Source organism: Phalaenopsis equestris, unplaced genomic scaffold, assembly GCF_001263595.1.
Source record: "Phalaenopsis equestris unplaced genomic scaffold, ASM126359v1 Scaffold000204, whole genome shotgun sequence".
NCBI classification, from domain to species: domain Eukaryota; kingdom Viridiplantae; phylum Streptophyta; class Magnoliopsida; order Asparagales; family Orchidaceae; genus Phalaenopsis; species Phalaenopsis equestris.
Window position 1 is genome coordinate 742,314 of NW_018164646.1, and position 20,898 is coordinate 763,211.

At 36.1% G+C, this 20,898-nt stretch overlaps 1 protein-coding gene across 1 annotated transcript; it reads left to right on the forward strand.

The window, feature by feature from the left end:
* Positions 1-16,375: 16,375 nt before the first annotated feature.
* LOC110023029 (uncharacterized calcium-binding protein At1g02270) lies at positions 16,376-19,884 on the forward strand. The gene is made up of 10 exons (XM_020722238.1): positions 16,376-16,536; positions 16,710-16,814; positions 16,910-17,015; positions 17,770-17,990; positions 18,325-18,401; positions 18,479-18,593; positions 18,697-18,822; positions 19,184-19,297; positions 19,374-19,481; positions 19,597-19,884. The coding sequence occupies exons 1-10, from the start codon at positions 16,414-16,416 to the stop codon at positions 19,840-19,842; spliced, it is 1,341 nt and encodes a 446-aa protein (XP_020577897.1). The 5' UTR covers positions 16,376-16,413; the 3' UTR covers positions 19,843-19,884.
* The last annotated feature ends 1,014 nt before the right edge of the window (positions 19,885-20,898 follow it).

Here is a 20,898-nt window from a genome sequence, read left to right on the forward strand (position 1 = left end):
TGGCTGGTTATTATTATCTTGTTTTCTGGTTGTTGCTGGTTCTTCGGTTCTTACTGTTATCTTTCAGTTGACTAATTGGGTTTCCTCAACTTAGTTGAGATTTTTAATATTTTTTTCAGTTTGTTTAGCGGTTTTATTTTATGTTGTTAGTTTTTGGGTTTTAGTTATTGGTTGGCTGCTTGGTTTGTTTTTTGACTGATTATTTTCAATTTTTTGGCTGGTTACTTGGTTTTTGTATCAATTTTCAACCATAAAATATTTTTATATATTCAAAAATTATTTGGATGAAATTTCAATGCCCCTTCTTTTTTTTTTTTTTTTTTTTTTTTTCTATCCAAGTCTTTTTTTTTTGTATTTGGTTTTGGATTGACTGTTTTGATTTATTGTTTTTATTGCTGGTTTTAGGTTTTTTGGTCTATGTTTAGCTTTATTTTTTGTTTTTTTTATCTCTGTTTTAATTTGGCTTGTCTTTGGGTTGTTGTGTTTTGTCATGAATCTTTTTTATCGACTAATCTTAGTCAGATGTCCTGATTTGTATATATATTTTTTAACTGACTGATTTTGGCTAGATGTTAGATTAATATAAGTTTTTGATGAACTCCAACCATAATTAAAATTCAATCATGTGTTGAATATATTCTTATACATTCAAACTTTTAGGATGAAATTTTAATACTTAATAGCTGGTATGTTCTGAGATCTGTTGTTTTTTTATTTAAATTCATTTTGTTCTTTCTCTTTATTTGTGTTTATTTTTTTTCTCTCTATATATTTTGGTAGTTTGTTGGTTGTTTTGCCGTCCTTATTTGTTTTCTTTGCAGAGTTTCTCATTTCTCACAGACTCTTTCTTCTCTTCGGAGAAGTGGTTGTCTTGTGGATTGACGTAGCTGCTTAGTTGCTTTGCTCTGTGGGTTATTAAGTTTTTATCTTTTGTTATTTTTTTTTTGTTTTCAGTGTCGTGAGAGTTGTTTGAGATTTCATTTTTTAACTCATTCTCTTCCTTTAAATAAAGTCGGTCGTGTCACTCACATTATCCTAAGAAAAAAACATTTAGTTCATTAATTGGGGGTCAAAATAACAGTTTTGTTAGCTTTGAGTTGACTTTTGTCATGAATCTTTTTTTATGGACTGATCTTGATTAGATGTCGAGATTTGTATATATATTTTTTAACTGTCTGATTTTGGCTAGATGCTAGATTAATATAAGTCGGTGATGAACTCCGGCCATAATTAAAATTCAATCATGTGTTGAATATACTTATACATTCAAACTTTTAGGATGAGATTTTAATACTTAATAGCTGGTATGTTATGAGATCTGCTGTTTTTTTTAATTTAAATTCATTTTGTTCTTTCCCTTTATTTGTGTTTATTTTTGTCTCTCTTTATATTTTGGTAGTTTGTTAGTTGTTTTGTCGTCCTTATTTGTTTTCTTTGCAGAGTTTCTCGTTTCTCATGGACTCTTTCTTCTCTTCGGAGAAGTGGTTGTCTTGTGGATTGATGTAGCTGCTTAGTTGCTTTGCTCTGTGGGTTATTAAGTTTTTATCTTTTGTTATTTTTTTTGGTTTTCAGTGTCGTGAGAGTTGTTTGAGATTTCATTTTTTAACTCATTCTCTTCCTTTAAATAAAGCCGGGCGTGTCACTCACATTCTCTCTAAGAAAAAAACACTCAATAAATTCTAAGTTTCGAATAACATAAGTAAAATTGTTTCGAATTTTGGTTTTATTCAGAATCAATGCATATTTGTTTTATTTGCATAAGATTAACCCTAGAATATAGCATCTTAAAATCATTCATTTTTTTCTCAATTAATATGTTAGTTGTTCGACATAATCATTCACCGATGAATCACTGCAGCTAAGTCTATGAATTTATCGCGAACAACTCGTGTTCGGCTCGTTCGTTAAGAAACGAACACGAGCTTATTTCAAACAAACTAAATTTTAAACGAACCGAACACGAACTCAAGCTTTGTTCGTTCGTGTTCGATTCGTTTACACCCCTAATTGTGATGTTAGAATAATGAATTTAGCAAATTTAACTCAAGAATCTTTAATTGCTCAAAAATTGATTCCAATTTTAGCTTGGATGTAAATGGGATTAAAATAAATGAGTAGAGTTTTGAGCTAAAATTTTGAGCCAAAAATTGGAATTGAATTTTTTCCAACTAATTTTAAAACGATCCTAACTCGACTCGAAATTGAATCGTCAATAGCCGTAACTGTAGCCGAGGCGAGAATATCTTTTAATTTTATTCGAGTCAAAGGATCAAGTTCAGGTCCGACCTAAAAAAGACCCGACCCAAACATGATCAACATAAACCCGACTCGAATATTAAACGCGTCAAATATTAAGACCCAAATCCTACTAGAACCTGATAACTCGAACCCGACCCAGACTTTTGTGCTTGTTCTGATAATATTTGAATTTTCAGATTCAACACGAACCCAAACCCAAACCCGAACCCGAGCCCGAACCAACTAAAAAAATATTCGAAACAATCTGAATTTATTCGTGTTAGCATATTGAATCAATTTTTAACACCCGCTAAACGAACGGCTGCGATCCACGCTGGTAGTGGGGTCCACCACCCGATTCTACTCGTGGCTAGGCGACGTGAATGTCGGCTGAGCGGGGCCCGCCTTCTACAGAGCGGAAAAGGACTAAGCTGGTAACACGAAATGCCAACCAGAGCCGTTAGATTGCAATCGTACGGCCACAATTTAGAGAATCTCTAAACGTCGGGCGCAGGTACGGCTTGGTCGGATATTTCAATCCAGCACGCAGTAAATGGCCTTTTTTTATTTTTATTTTTTCAAGGCCTTCCATACCATGGACGATGATAGTGCATACTTGAAATAAAATGTAGTGTTGGTTTCCAGATTAGATGATTGATATGCCAATAAATTTCCATCATCCGGATGATTTTATAGGCATAATAACACACATGTTTCAAAATAATTTTTTTAATAAAAAATATTCAAATTTTAATTTAAAAAAATTTAGAACTCTGATTTCAATAAAGTCATTCAAACTGACCGACTCGATGAGACATACACAATGACATTTAGTTTGGTCTAATTTGAGTTAACTCGAGCGATGATAAAACTATTAATCCATTTTTGAAAGCTTCTTATGCTTAAACGGATTCAAAATCTAACAAGTTTATATTCAAAATTAAGCGTTTACACAAGGAGAATCCAACAAGCCCAAGATCAAGTGAATATCTCCGAGACAGTGCAATGGAGTGGTCTGACTTCTTTCCTTGTTTGCAGAGAAAGCCTCTTCTGGACATTATAAATATAGTCATGCCTCCCACTTAAGCGGAGGACCTAGATCTTGAACTAGATGAAGAACAGAGCTTGGAGAAGGAGTTGAATTCCTGTGTTATACACCAAAGCCCCGGTGAATGACACCCACCCCTGCAACCTTCAACCAACATCGACTACCGCTTGTCAGCCATCGTCGACTACTATTGGCCGCCACTCATTCTTCGCTGTGAAATCCCTTAGAAAGTCATCGTAAGTTGCATAATAATGAAGCACCAAGTGGAGCAGTACATCATCTTGTACCTCGCGCAACAACACACTCCAAAGATGGTGAAACAATGCACCCCGAATACGATGTAATGATGTGCCCATATTTAGTGCAACAACACATCCTAAAGACGATGTAACGATGCACCTCAAAGATGGTGTAATAATACATCCCATATACTATGCAATGATGCTCCAACAATAATTGCTTACAATCATCGTACTTAAGATATGACGACTTTCTCTGAACTCTTAAAGCTCCCTCCCTACAGCTCGCCACGAGGACCTCTTTAATCGACTATGACCAACATGATCCACAGCTTATGTGGCTCCTAACTCAGGCATTTGCAGTCTACATACATTATCACATCTCTCGTGGCTCCGAACTCTACCTCTAGGGACTACAAATGTTATCACAGCTCATGAGGCTCTCCCAACTCTAGCCTCTGCAGCCTATGGATATTATCACAGCTCATGCAGCTTCAGCTCTAGACTTTGTAGCCAACGAATGTTACCACAACTCACCACTACAACCTACATGACAAACTAAAGCTTATGTGGTCCACAACTCATGCAAACCTCTGAACTCTATGTTCTACAGATGTTATCATAACTCACCACTATGACATAAGTGATCAACCACAAACTGCATGTTCCATTGCTCATGCAACTCTCAACTTTGTCCTCTATGGACTATGAACATTATCATAGCTTATGTAGCTTCTAACTCCAACCTTTTTGGTCTATAGAAATTATTACAGCTCCTCACATGGTCTATAGGACAACTTACTGCCTATGCAGCTCATAAACATATTGCTCTTAACTTAGGGTTCATTGGTGTACAAACATTATCACAACTCACCATTACGGGCTATGTGACCAACTACATGTTACATGGCTCATAACTCACAAAACTATCAACTCCGACCTCTACGGCCTATGAATGTTCTCTCAACTCATGTAACTCACTACTACGGCCTTTGTGGGCAACCAAAACTTTTGGAAGCAACCCTCTACAACCCATATGAGCAACTAATTTCATTGCTTTCAACTATGACATCTACGATATGTTGACAATACAGTTACTATTTATAATATTCATGGTGAACTACAGCCTCAACAACAATCGACTATGATATTCACGATACATTATGGAAATTAATGCTAAATTATTAGTGTACATCAAATTTTTAATTCCTTCTTCTCTAACTTAGGAGAAGAGTGAGCTTGTGTACTCACCATTACATAATGGATCATTTCAACTGGGCTAGGCCCTGTGGTTTTTTCTCATTCCTTGAGTTTTTTATATAAAAACTTCTGGTATCTCTATATGTCACTTTAAATATATGAGTGTGTGTTGGATTTTTTGTGTATTACTAAGAGAGTAAATAATCACTTTACCATCATGGAATGATAGGGTAATGCCATAAGGGTGTAAACGAGTTGAACACGAGCGAGCCCAGGCTCAGCTGATCTGCTATACCGAGAACAGCTCTTCTACATGATTTTCTTTGTTTTTTTCTCTTTTCAAGATACTTCCAAGATATGCAAGTACACAGGATTATTTTTTTTTGACTTTTTTGGTTTTTGGGTATATCTGTATTTTGGAGATTCTTTTTTGGGTGAGTTGTACTGCGAGGAGAGGGACCCCTAGGGGTGAGTTAATTGTATTTTTTGTATTTTCTAGAAGGGGATCCTCTCCCCCTCCCTATCCTTGTACCTTCTCTTTAAATATTAACGGATAGGGAGTCACCGCTGCTCTTTTCCAATATATATATATATATATATATATATATATATATATTTGAGTAGTAATATTTCGAGCCAAAACGAGCCGAACACGAACGAACAAATCTTTATTCGTGTTCATCTCGTTAACTTAGCAAACGAGCCAAATACGAGCTTCTTAACGAGCCGAACACGAGTTGTTTGCGAACAACGAGCCGTTTTGACAGCCCTAATCATGGACCTTCTGGCCAACATCAGTTTGACGCTATATGTGGGAAGCGAAGTCCTGTTTCACACAATCTTCAAGTCTGAGATGCCAAGACTCTACTTTATTTTCCGTTGAAATACATCATCCAACTGATGAAAGAACCTCCTTTACACCCTTTAATGATCACTTCTTTGCATTCTTTGATATGGGGGACAACCTTCACTGTAATCTCAAAAGGTAATTCACATCAACATCTCAATGATGATTATGTAGGGGAAGTCTTTCCGCATCTTACTTATACATAAAGTTTATGAAAATACTTCCAGGCTAAGGGGAAAACTTCACTACAACTTCTAAATGTCATTAACGTTAACTTTCCAGGCATGATTGTGCTATGATAGTCATTCTACGTCTTATCAGACATCAAGTCTTTGAGAACTGCTTCTAGACTTGGGGCAACCTTCACCACAATGAATGCTTCCTTAGCACTCACTCTCCGCACTGAAGTTCCTCGGCAATTAGGATTAGGAAGTTGATCTCTTCAAGGTTTAATACATGGGCTACTTTAAAAGTTCATTTGAAAAACACACCCAATGTAGGACAAAAAAATCATAAGTAGTAGCTAGCAAGTTGCCAACTATCATTCTTGAATATTGCTACAACCATAATTTTAAGAAAAAGTACAACCAATTTTGACCTATGCCTCAATCTTGAGAAACCCAAAATATTTTCTAAATCCTCATTCAGGGCTTAATCGGTCATAGGGGGACTCAATTTAACATCTTCCATCATATGTCACAATTTTTAGGTAGAAGCTTTAACTAATTGTCTTAGATTGATAAAAAATTCTTGGTGGTTTATCATTAACTTCTTCCATTAGAAGTTGCAGTGGTCAAGTAGATGTGTTTCAAGTAACAACCAAGAAAAGGTTGAACATTTGTAGTGGAAGATAAGGTCTCCACCTATACCCAATGAAGTCAAGCTAGAGAGACAAGACTCGGGAAGATACCATACCCATGAAAATCGAGCCCAAGAGCTAAGACTCAATAGAAAGGTATTGAGCCCTTAGAAGATAGGCGTGGGAGGACAATCTCGATGAGATGTTACAATGCCATTAGAATTTGAGTATAGACGATAAGTCTCAATGGAAATTTAGTAGTGGATACACTCCTTACTAGAAAAACTTCATAAGGACAAGTGGTTGACATGATCTCCAATAAAAAATATCAGAAGGCTACAAACCTCAAAGATACAAATGCATCAAAATCTTCAAAAGGTACATGATTTTTTCTTTATATAAAAAACATGCTAATTTTAATTGTATACTTCTACATGTTTGAGAAGCTAGAGAGTCTCGGAAGGTATAAGCCTCAGAAGAACTTGATGCCACTATACACTTGGCCATAAGAAGGAAGCAACAACAACGTAGAACATCAACAAACCCCTAAAAGTGGGGAAAAAGCATCCCGGAAGAGGATAAATCTCGGATCAAAAGGAAAGAAAAAAATAACATCAAAATTTTTAATACATCAAGCAAAAGAAAGACATAGAAACACACACATTGTTACCATGCATAAATGTCACATTATGTGACCGAAAGGATACAAAGACCAATACACACTAATACAAAGGCTATAAAAATTTAGTAAAAGAAAATACACTAATTCACTTAAACATCCTCCTTATCATTAGAAGGATATTATTAATCTTTTCAAGATAGGACTTCCAAGCCATCAAAGAAAGAGCCATCCCATCTTCCAATGGCGTCCACGTCGCCTTCTCAAAATTATAGTACTTTTGTTGATTTTCAAGAAGATTAGATTTTCTAGATTTCATCTCAGTAACACAGAGAATCCCCTCTAAAATGCACTATTAAGAAACTCTGATTTTTCTTCATGAAGAATCCCTTCCAGAATGCACAACAGAAAACTCCAATTTCTCTAAATGAAGAACCCACCCCCTCTGCAATGCACTATACGAATACTCCATCGTTCTCAATTCATACAGGATTTAAAGTACTTTTTGAGATGATTTAGCTTTTTAGTTGAGTCATTCATCATTCATTATTTCTATTGTTTTCTTGGCCATTCCCTTGATAGAAATAATCCACACTCTACGTTTTTAGTTTGGATAGAGTCAGTGGACTTCAGATTCCCGAATATGGGTTGCTGACAAAGTGATCTCTGTCAAGTTGGGTTGATTACCTTCACGAATTAGTAGATCTAAGGTCCTAATAGTTAGGGAGGTTGGGTCCACAGATTCCCGAATAGGCTATCTCTAAATGTTTAAGTTTTTCTTTGACTTAACTTATTAATCTGCCAACTTGGGCACAATTACTTCCTTTGTTGAATATTTTGTAGATGTGAATCGTAGGTCCTCTCACCTCATTGATGGTAACTCACTAGGTTACGGTAATTCACCCTCTGCTTGGAAACCTAGTTCCATCACGATGGCTATAGAATTTTCTTCATTTGACTGTCAAAAATCTCTATGGATACCTATGTTATTAGATAATTTAGGCAAATGCAACAGCTTTTATTATGAGTTTTTGAATATTCCCTAAGATGTAATTGACCATGAGAACACGACCTCATACGAGATCTCTTTGAACCCTGAATAAAATAAATTTGGTTTTGTATTGTAGTTTGGTTACAAAGTTTTTTCTATAAGGACTTTCTTGTATATTATCTCTGGTTTATATTTGAAATATTTTTCTATATATAAATATCATTATAGCTACATCTTTTTGTTTCATCTTAATTTTTATCCACCTTCAGTCTTACTTTTTTTCCATTCCTTTTCTAAGCAAGGGTGACCTAAAAAGAGGGATTTAAAAAGAATAGATGCTAAGATAGACATTTCCAATCAAAACCAAAATATCAAACAAGGCGAAGGTTCGACTGATAGAAAACCTACCCCTAACCCCTTTAGTTACATGAGTAAGGAGCTTTCTAGGACACGCATGCTTGCCTTGGTAGGAGTTTCATTAAAAATTTCTAATATCACTAAACCCTTATGCCAATTGTTAGAGAAGGACAACCTTTTCAAATTTACTAAGGAATGCCTAAAAGCTATAAAACATTAAAAACTTAGCTAATTAATGTACTTATTATTGTAGCACCAGACTAGACATATTCTTTTGAGCTCATGTGTTATGCTAATGACTGCGTTGTAGGATCTATTATTTGTTAAAGAGGATATAAAATTGTTTATCTAATGTACTATGCTACTAGAACTTTAAATGAGATCTAAAATAATTATGTTAGCACTGAAAAGAACACAAGTGATACTTTTTTCCTTTAACAAATTTAGAGCTTATGTGATTGGAAAAAAGTTATAGTTTACATAAATCATGAGATAATAAATTTATTATAGCAAAAAGAAGAAGAAAAACCTAGATGTATGCGCTAGATTCTTTTTCTACAAGAATTTGACATAGAAATATGTAAAAGGAACATAAAATTAGATAACTTATCATCTATCTATGTTAGAGTTAGTAAACCAAGAATTAGATCACTTTGACATCAATGAGAGCTTCCTTGATGAGTACTTATTGCATATAAATTTTTTTGTGTAGTGGTATGCGGACTTTGTAAAATTACATAATCGTATTTGTTTGTGTCAAACAAAGCCACTATGAAAATTTTAGAAAAAGTTAGTGAAAGTCACTAGATCACCACAGTGTAGAGCCTAATGCCTAGTCACTGTGTTAGGTTCTCACAGCAAAAGTTTCCATGAGAGCTTAAAGCCACAAAATTAACTTTATAGAGCCTCAATGTCAAAAATAGTGCCTAAGTGCTAATACATATATTGCTACAACACTTATGAAGACAGAAGAAAGAGCAAAAGATAGATAACTTGGTCTCTCAATGCTAATTACTCAGTGTCTTAGCGCTAGAATCCAATGTCTTAGCACCATTCCCTGGTGCACCAATGCCATCAATGATAGAATAAATGACCAGAAGATGGAGATCATGGCGCCACAATGCCATACCTTAAGCACCTTAACACTATTGCAATAATGTAGTGCCATAACCATAGCATCATAGCACTATGGCCCAAGCACTAATAGGTATGCATGTTGGAATTTAAATTTTTTTGGGGAAGGGTGTTTGACTATTTTGGAAGACTTAAGTATATAGTTTAGGAGGACTAGGGAAATAAATGTGAGTAAGAAGTCCCAGTTTAGAGTGTTATTATAGATTTTAATACAATAATGTGAGTGTGTTTGAGTAAGTGAAGTGAGAAACCAACCATTCCTAGTCTAGTGGAGTAAGAGAGGAGAAGAGAGGAAAGAGAAGGATAACTTGGCCAGTGTCGGGTTCATTATTTTTTGATTTTATCTTGTTAACCACTTGTGAACACTTATTTTTATACTTGAAATGAAATGTTTATAGTATTTCTGTGATAAAAGCATACTACGCTAAGAATTATTCCTTTGAATTTTTTATGTTACAAGCTAAGTATTTTGTGAAAAAAGATATCTTGCATGTTTAGTTTCTACGCCTACTTGTCTATTTATACAAACTCATTTAGCATAAATGGCGGTCAAATTCCTAATTAAAAATTAATATTGCTTTTTGATTTTGAAAAGACTAATCCTACATCACAAAAAATCACAACTTGGTTTTAGGAGAATATGTCTTTTACTTAAAAACCTTAGTAACCTTTAAAAAAAAATGAAATTTTCAATTTTTAAATTACTAAACGTCTAGACATATTGTGTTTTTGATAGAAGCTTAAAATTACATTTGTTCTTCATTGGCAATAACAATTATTGATGAAAACCTTAATACAAATCTCAACTTATTAAGTTGCACATCAATATGACTTTTAGTTTGGATATTTAGTCAATTTCAAAAGAAATTAAGACTTAACTTCAAGAAAAAGATTATTTTGAAAAGAAAATAGGATTTTCTAGCTAGTCCTTAGCTTCACTTTAAAAATTTAGCTTTATTCCTTGCTAGATCTATCCTAGACTCCATACTTGTATTTTTAATGTGAAGTATGGAGTAAAATAAAGGTGATCATTTCCATTTGTTTGAACATAAAAGATAAAAGATGCATTGTCTATCAAGTATAATGTTAGTATAAATATTAGTGTCTATATTAAGCATATGTTAGAATAATAATATTAGTATTTCTTTTAACATGATTTTAAAAATTAAATAATATAGCATGAATTATTAATTTATTAAAATATTATATAATATTTGCTTCATCTCTTATACATTACATTTCCATTTGTTTGCATCTTTTAGAAATATAAGCGCACATATGAATAATCATTTAGCTGTTTAAAGCGCACATATGAATAATCATGTACTTATTACATTATTTTTTATTTTAATATATTCGCAAACATATAAAAAAGTACTTTATAATTAAGATTTTAATGTAAATGTAACTTAGTATAATCTATTCTATAATATTTCAAAACTTATGAAATAAAAAATTTCTAATTCTCCATGGATATGAAGTAATCTAAAATCTAACTAAATAATTTTTTTAATATATAAAAGTAATAAAGCTGAAATTTTAAGTCGGATTAGGAGTGAGCATCGAGTTGGCTTAGAAGGATCTATTTTAAAGTTAGTCAAACCGATTGCAACCGAAATCTAGAGTACAAAAAGCGGAACCAATTTATGTTTTGATAAAATTGAAGTGACTGAACCAAAATTTAATATGAGCAAATCAAAATTGAATTGTTTATTGTAGTTTGGCTAAGAACAAACATTAATGTATACAATAGTATTGTTAGCGCAAATCTCAAGGAAATCAAATGACTAAAGATGATGATATAATGATCGAGACATTAAGTTCAAAAGACATGATTTGAACCGATCATCTAAAAGTACAACAAATTGATTAAGTCCGCCCTCAACAAATCTGAGCAGCTGACCCATCTAAGGTCCAAATCGCTAAAGCTCCCTAAAGGTCGACCGAATGCAATTGGCCGACCGATCACTCATGCCTCGACATAAACGAATTCCATAAGGGCCGTCTCATCGATCGATCAAACTAGAACATGTCAACCAGCTGATTACCGTCATATGCAAATTCAAATTATAATATAAATTTAATATTAAATCAGCACATTGATCACATTAAGAACAATTTCTATAATCATTCTCTCTTTTGGTAATTGAGGGCTATTTTCATAATTGCTATCACTCTTCTCTAACTGTACAAAAGGTCTCCTACAAATAGGAGGCTCGACAGTGAATAAAGGGGTCCCCGATCTGAGGACTTTTCCACAGCCTCTCTATTAAGAATTTCTAATACTTTTCTTCTCTCTTTACTTCTTCTCCTAGCTCAAACTCTCGAGACATGTATTTCCAAAATAAAATTCCAGATCCAACATTCTAAAAGGTGGTCTGTTAAGCATGCACATGCCCCAAATGATAAGTGGAGCCAACTATGAAGGAGAATTGTTGCAAAGAGAAATAGCACCCATGGAGTCCAATGCAGAGACGGTGCACCAAGACATACAAAAAGAAGTCCAGGTATTGTGAGCGCAAATAATTGACCAGTTCGAGGCTCTTCAGGCGGCCATGACCCGACAAAATGTCCGCACGCAGCCCATGGAGGGAGAGTCTCGAGAAAATCACCCTCAGAAGTCTCACCTTCCCTATTGTTGTCCCAAAGATCGACCAATCAAAGGAAATGAGGATTTTCAATCGATAGATAGTGCCCGATCTATGCCGACAGTCCAATATAGGGCAGATCGTGTGGGAACGTTTGCTCAACCAGCTATGGGTAGCTCTTTCTTCTGAAGAATCTTGGAAGCCATACCCCGAGTGAAGCTCGGGATTCCCCACTTTGATTCTTATCAAGAAAAGAGTGGTCCGACCAATCTAGCTTCTTTTGAGTCAACGGTAGGAGTCATGTAGATCGATGATGCCATGAAGTGCTGGTTGTTCATGATCACATTGAAAGAAGTCGTGTTCTGATGGTTAAACAACCTCCTATATGGGATCATTTCATCTTTCTTCGAATTCTGGAAGCTCTTTCTTGCACACTTTGCTGATGTGCAAAAACAAAGGAAGGATACAAAGACCTTGCTTTAGATTAGGCAGGAGGAGAATGAAAGCCTACAGGCTCACATCACTCGTTTGCAGAAGGAAATGCTGGAGGTGAAGAATTTGGAGCCTCTCATCGCCCATATCGCCCTGAAGCAGGGGATTTACAATAAGTGATTCAGGCATGACCTATACCTACTCAATCCAAGGACCTTCGCAAAGGTCTTGGAGTTAGCAAATGACCACATCGCCAGTGAAGAAGACCTTATGGAGTCCTCGAAAGCTAAACTAAGAGCATCTGAATATCGATCGCAGAAGCGGAAGGGTCGGGATGGTGATAGAAAACCAAAGGGCGATCAAGCCTCAAAGAATTGAAATCCTCTGACGATCGAAAGCCTCTGACGACTGACAAACTGATAATTATCGATCTCAGGATGACTGAGGGGGGACTGAAGCAGCAAGGGTCGGTGATACCATCTTGACTAGCAGTTAGTTCAGTACTATGAGCGACCACATGTATATTGAAGATGCAAGGATCGCCACCACTGAACATGTCGATGACCAAGTTAGTTCAGACCATTCAAAAATAAGGACTACTTAAAGAAGGCCCCCTACCCAGCTGAAGGCAACACTTGAGCTACTCAAATAAAAAAAATACTACACCTACTATTGAGACCATATACACGACATGAAGGAATGACGCCACCTCCAAATTTTGTTGGAGGAGCTTATCAGGGCCAGAAAGTTGAAGGAGTTGGTCATTATTGGACACACACATAATGACAAGGGAAGGCCCCAACAGAGGAGCACACGGATGGACCAGTGCAAGCGAATGAAATCCACCTGGCTAAAATCATCTCAGCCTTCTTCGGTGGAGGCTGAGGTTTACCACGACCGTCTAGCTTATAAAAGCACAGGTTGGGAGAGGTATGTTTTGTCACCTGTCACACTCATACTCACCCCCCAACTAATTTCACAAATGCAGATCTCACCCTAAGGGGAAACCCATACAATGAGGCAATCTTCATTACGACACTTATAAACCACTAATAGGTGGTTAGCTTCTTGTTCAACATCAGAAGCTTAGTAAATATCCTGTTCAAATTAGCGTTCGACAAGTTGGGACTCAAGGCTAATTGATTGGCGACGACAACCGACCCACTGTTTGACTACTTGGGTGAACAGAAGGAGGCTATAAGGTGATCACCCTAGTCTTCTTATGAAGAGAGTGAGAAAAATAGTTAACCAATATAGAGAATTTTCTGGTGGTGGAATCCCTTTTGACATACAATGCCATCTTTGCCCAGCCGTTTTTGAAATGCTACCAGGCAGTAGCTGTGACATACCACGAGGTTGTAAGATTTTTCAGAGACGGAAATATAATCACGGTCTAAGGAAACCTGGAACAATCCATAATTTGTTGCATGCGAGCTATACCTAACATCGATCGTGGACCGCTAGACATTCAAATACAGGGGGAAGGAGGTCTCCAGACCAGTGAGGCCATCCTTTGAGTGCCTCCCACCAATGAAGGAGAACCTGGTAAGGTTTTTCTAATTAGTGAAATTTTTTATGCAGGACACATGAATCTTGTGATCGAGATCCTTCACCAACATTGGGAAGCTTTTGCCTAGATAGCCATAGAGATGCTTGGAGTCTCATCAACGTTGCCTGCCATCGACTCAAATTCAGCCCATTTTCTCGACTTGTGCAACAAATGCTTCAATCGATTGTGAGAGTCCTTATTGAGCCAATATCAGTAAAAATTCAAAAGCTGATGGAGGCGGGCTATATTCTGGAAGTATAATATCTGACTTGGTTCTCGAACGTGTAATGGTTCAAAAACTCAACAAACAATTGGAGGATGTGTGTTGACTTCACCAATTTGAATGCAGCTTGCCCAAAATATACCTACCCCATGCCAAGAATCGATGCATTGGTGGACGTCGCGGTTGAATACTCCGTCATGAGTTTCCTCGACGCCTTCTCCAGCTACCACCAAATGCATCCGACCAACACAGAAAATGCGTCTTTCATTACCACACAAAGAATGTCGTGTTTTAATGTAATGCCCTTTAGGCTGAAGAATGCTAGGGCGACCTATCAACACCACATGAATGTAATATTTTCAAATAAAAAGGAGAAAATATTGAAGCCTATGTGGATGATGTTCTTGTAAAAAGCAAATCAACTGAACAACTCATAGAAGACCTACACAAAACCTTCAAAACTCTAAAAGAATTGACATGAGACTAAATCCTTTTCAATATACCTTCATACCATCGACCGACAAGTTCTTGGGTTTTTTTTAACTCTCGAAGGACTAAGACCCAATCCGAAAAAAAATACAAGAAATATTAGATATGTCATCCTCTCAAAGCATCAAAGAAATACGAAGTCTGACTAACCGAATCGTGGGACTCAGTCATTGTATTCCAAAATTAGGTGACAAATGCACAACATTCTTCAGGGCACTTTGGAAATACCAGTGATTTTACTAGACTTTCGAATGCAAGGAAGCAATCAAAGTTCCACAAAATTCCTTAGTATCATTCTCACTGCTCCAAAGCCCAAAACAAGTGGAGGAACAATCAGTGTACCTCGGAGTAGAGCAAGAAACTATAAGCTCAGTTCTAGTCAGAGAAGAAATGGGGAAATAATTCTCAGTCTATTACATGAGTTGAGTACTCCATGGAGATGAAACCAGACACCCGATTATGGAGAAACTAATTTTTACTTTGATCATCTCTGCACACAGGCTACAATCATATTTCCAGGTGCATTCAATCCAGACCATCACAGATCACTTGCTAAAGTCTATGCTCACACGATTGGAGCACTTAGGACGACTGCTAGAGTGGATGGTGAAGCTCGGTGAATATGACAACACTTATATCCCTCGAACGACCATGAAAGCCTAGGTGACTTTATGACAGATTTTTCCATGTTGAAAGAATCAAATGAAGTAGATTTTCGAATGAAGTAGATTTTAACGACTTCGTACAAGAGTTGGATGGAGTCGTTAAAAATCCAAGGCATTTTAAAATTAACTTTGCTATATTTGATGATCGAATGAAAGCTCTTCAGGCGATCAGTTACTTCGGTATACCTGAGGTGCTTAAGAGAAGATGGAGCACAATATGTCCTCCGAGACTTGCACTCCAAAGTGTGGCACTCACTCCAGGAAACTGTTAGCCCATTGGGTGCATTTGATTAAAAATGAAAAATATGAGCTTGGATTTTACCATGAATTTTTATATGTAAGTGAGAATTTGAAAAATGGTTGAAAAAAAGGTGATTACTTTATAAATAACAAGTTTCGGGTGGACTTATATGTAATTGCCCAAAATTTTAATCATTAGCTTTTTCCATGATATTTTGTTCGGAAAAGGTCACGTTGTATAACTATAAGAAATGTTCCATAAAAATAAACAAATAAAAAAATCTTAAATTGACAACTTCAAATTGCGCGGACAGCTAAGGTTACTGCGTACGGGCTAGAAGCCATATCACCGGTATCACCGGTCACCGGCTGCTAAAGTATCACCGGTCACCGGCCATCTTCTTCCCTTTATATAGAAGGAGCCTGTTGGCGTTCCGTAATAACTGGATAACGAAGAAGAAGAAGAGGAGCAGAGGAAGCCGCCCGATAGTAGGATTTCGAATCCATCATCTTCAGCATATTCAATCCAGTGGTGTTCTTCTCTTTCTCAAGGGTGGAGATGGTAAGCGATCTATAATCCATTTATCTCTGTTTGATGCCTTCTACATTTATGTGGTTGGGGGGATCAGAAGCAGAAAGTTTGATGGCTTCTGCTTTGATTTGCAATTGGCCATGCAGAAAGAGGAATTCAATGAGATTGTAGGTGAGGGGACAGTCGGCAGCGGCAGCCGAGGCTGCAGGATAAGACGAGGAAGATGAAGGTGAGGTTGGCGAATAAGGGTTTGGGTTACGGAGAGGCGATGTTGAATGTGGATCGATGCTTCTCCTGCACCACCTTTAATATTCTCGCGCCTATTTACAAACGGCTTGACAAGGAGGTCGGGGATCACTATTTTTTGCCTACTTTTTGTCTTCTTCTTCTTCGTCTTCTTATTCTTCTTACTTGCTTTTTAGTTGATGGTTTTTTAGTTGGAGAAAGGAGGGCGTTTTGTTTCTTGGTTATTTGTTTACTTGCTATATTGATTCTTGCTGTGATTTCGTTGTGAAATAGGACCAGAGTTGCAGGGAGAGCCAGTATAGGGCGTACTGGTTGAACAGGAATCAGAGCATCATTGATCGATTGCTGGACGAAAGGTCTTCCATTATTTGTCTGCAGGTGGAATATCGATTCTTTCTGATTTCGGATTGCGGTTTATTTGTGGTTGGGAAAATTTTCGGTATCTGATTCTGTTTTTGATTGAATTGTTACAGGAGGTCTGGTTAGGGAACGATGAACTCGTTGAAATGTATGAAAAGAGGCTGGGAGATGCTGGTTACACGAGTTTCAAACTTCCCCGCACAAATAATCGTGGAGATGGTATGTGCGTTATTATTTCCATTTTTTTCGTTGGAATTCTTTCTTGAAATTGTAAGTATGGAGGCTGAATTTTGATCTCTTGACCAGTGCTTGGTGCTTCAAAGTTTAGAAGTCTTTTTGTTTGGGTTACTTCATTGAAAATATCAAATAGCATTTGTGAAAGGAGGAATATGCAAATTATGATTTTTATGGGGTTCTAGTAAATGATGTTTTAATTTTTTCTGGAGACTTTTTTAAAAAAATTTCTAGAGTATTTGCAAACGGTTAAGTTGAATAGTATTTGTTGGTGAGTTCCTACTTAACTGTTTGTGAGATTTCATTTCCATTTTCATCATCACAATGAAGAAATCTCAATGTTAGAAAAGTAAAAGTTTCTATTTGCAGCTTGTCTCCTTTGAAAGTTCCATAATAATCATCAAACTACTGCAATCTTTGAGGTGAATACCACTGTTTTGGATTTCATATGCACTCTGCTTTAAAGCTTTAAACCATTACTATAACTTTTGAGGATTTAATTTCTTAACAGGTACACAGTACTTGTTGTTACGTTAATGAGTCAGTAGTGATAAGATTGTGTTAATGAATCGGTAGTGATAAGATTGTGTTTTGTATGAAGATCAATCTTTGCTGCTTAAATCATTTTCTCCCAAGATAATTATTCATTTTGTGTTGCTTAGCCAACTGAATCTAGGGAGTTGTTTAGACGCATAAACAATATATAGTCTCAAGTGTTTCTGCTTTTCCTTCTCTGCAGGTTTACTTACTGCCATACGTAGAGACTGCTTTAGGGTTCTTAATTATCGGGAGATGCTCTTCAATGACTTTGGAGATCGTGTTGCTCAGCTTTTACATGTTGAATCAGTTGTTCCTTTTTGGCAAAGTAGAAATTTTAACATCCCACAAGAAATTATCATTGTGAATACCCACTTACTGTTTCCTCATGACCACACACTGTGTATTGTTCGTTTGCATCAGGTACACTTTATTTGTTTTGTTATTAAATTGGAAGATTTACATACATTCCACTCAATTCTTATGTATTATCTAACACCTAAACTTCAATTTTTACATACATTCCACATTACCTATAGATGAAAAGGGGTATTTCACCTTTTAAAAGTTAAAAAGGTGTTATTTTTTATTTGGTGTGAAAGATTTAGATGGTATTAATGCAGAGAGTATATTTTGAATGTTAGATATGTAAGTACATAGTAATTGGGTGGTTTGTATGCAAATACCCCAGATTATGCACCTTGTCATTTAAAACGCTCTTTATATTAAACTTTGGTTTACTTTGTTTTATTGATAGGTATGCAAAATCGTTCAATTTGTGGAATCTTATCAGAAGGAACATATGCTTAGCCCTCTGCCAGTTGTACTCTGTGGGTCAGTAGAACAGTTCACTTTGCAATCTTCAAGATAATCAGCTTGAATCAAATATCTGAATGTTTTATTGATTGCAGCGACTGGAATGGAAGTAAGCGGGGCCATGTTTACAAGTTCCTTAGGTCTCAGGGTTTTGTTTCTTCTTATGATGTTGCTCATCATTATACCGATAGTGATGCAGATGCCCATAAGGTAGAATTTGAAGAACGCATTTGTCTGCTACCTTAATAATACTATAAAGTATATATTTTACTCGTGTTTGTATTGACTTTCTGTTTTTTTTTCCTGTCAAAAGTGGGTTAGTCATCGAAATCATCGTGGGAATATTTGTGGGGTTGACTTCATCTGGCTTCTGAATCCTAATAAGCAGCAGAAGCCCCTAAAGATTAGCCGGAATGAAGCTGTATTTGGGATTATGAAGGTTAATAGCTTGTCTCATTTTTATTCTTCTTCCGTGTCTTCTGTTGCCTGCATGTCTTTTTCTGGTGGCCTGAGTGCTCTTGAACCTCAGCTGTTATAAGAATAATAATTGTTTTTCGTATTTCTGCTTGTTGAAGATTTTTACAAAATTTTGCCATCTATTTCTCCCACCTATTTTTGTTGGCTGCTTTCATATTTTATATATTCAACAATTAGATGTTATATGTTTTTCCTTCTCTTTCTGCAGGCTAACTAAGACATTCTTAGGCATTTTCAAAGTATGAGCCAGCATTTTTAAATTCTAACTCTCGTTGATTGATACATTCAACCTAGGAACTAACCTCAGTTTCTTCTTGTCTCAGTTTCTTCTTCTCCGCCATGCTTCTCTTACAGAGGATAATGCATTTGCTTTTTTTAAAGCAGACAGTCCTGGAGACTCTATTACTTTTGATGGTTTCTGTCAAGCACTGTGTCAGGTACAAAACATTTTTTATTGGAAAATGATATTTGAAGTATTAGAAAGTTGCAGCTAACACTTCTTATCTGAGACAGTTAGGCCTTACTGGCCATCCAAATGGCCTCAGTGTTGAGGAGGTTGAAGATTTGTGGATCCAAGCTGACGTTGATGGAGATGGTGTTGTGAACTATGGAGAATTTGTGGTATGCTTATGCTGTCAATATGAGTTAAACAGCTTATAACAGAGCTCTTATTTCATTTTATATGCATGTGAACTTTTGGGGATGATCTTTTTTGATCAAATTTGACACTTTACAGCAGCGGATTTGGAATCTGGCATGTTTAGAGAATTCTGAGCAAGCAGGGGACAATGAGAAGAGCGACGGAACTAATAGCAAAGGCTCTGATAGCCAGAACTTTGGCTTTGATGTGAAGAATGCAGCTCTTTTTCCACCAGAAATGGAGAAAGGAATGTGGCCCGAGGACTACTCCCTTTCGGATCATGCTCCTCTTACTGTGGTGTTTTCCCCTGTAAGAATGTTTTGCTCTCAATCTGTTTGCTGAACTACTCTTTTGACTAATGGTTTTCAAATCTTAGCCTGTAAAGTTTGTAGAGAATGATTTTCTGCTGTTATACAATGATTTAGGGGTACATGTGAATGAAGAGTAGATACCTCTGTGAATTTCTTATTTTAGAATCAACTGTTGGCGATTTGGCAGGCTACATCTTGAATAAAATGTAAAATGATGTAATTTTGCCTTGCTTTGAAAGATTGAAAGACATGCCAACTCCCTTTGAAGGTGGCTTTTGTATATTTCCTTTTTTTATGAGTCATATTATGGTTAGATTCATTGCATATGAATTTCAAATATAAATGAATGTTGACCTAATATTCAACAATAGATTTGTATGGCCAATTTGACTCGCCCAAATTTCTTATTTAGAACAAATTATTTTTTTTCCCAACACCCTCAGAAGGACAGAGAATGTTGACATGTTCTTATTAGAGGCATCACTATCCTAACCATATCTTTTTAGATTGTCAATAGCTAAAATGTTGTTGGACAAACACATATGCTTCTTTGGAATAAAAAATTTTAAGATCATAGGGACTTGCAAATTCACCTATTCATCAAGGCTATGCAACCAAATGACTCAATTACACATCTAGAGTACTAGTAAGTCAACTAAGGTCAGCTTTGGCCCCCTTGCTATATGGTTGATAGCACAACCTATTCCTATAGTATTCTTATAATTATGTCATGTAGAATATCATGTTCAAGCAACCTTAAACCCTAATTTAAATAGATCACTAATCGAGCGCAATTGAGACAATCCAAAACTCAAATTTTCATCTAACAAAAATCATTCTAATCTGGTGCCATACTCTCTTTTAAAGCTACGCGGCCTATTCTAGGAATTCTCTTAAACTTGAGTCTCCTTCTCCATCTAATTTTTTAGCTTCATCTATATTTGTAAGAAATTTGGTATTTTTCATTGACAACATTGATGGCTTGTTTGGGTAAACTACGTTTTGGCAACTTATGTGTTTTCAAAACGCAGAAAACAACATTTTTACACCGCACCTATCTGAGAGCTTATTGACAACGGTCTGGTTT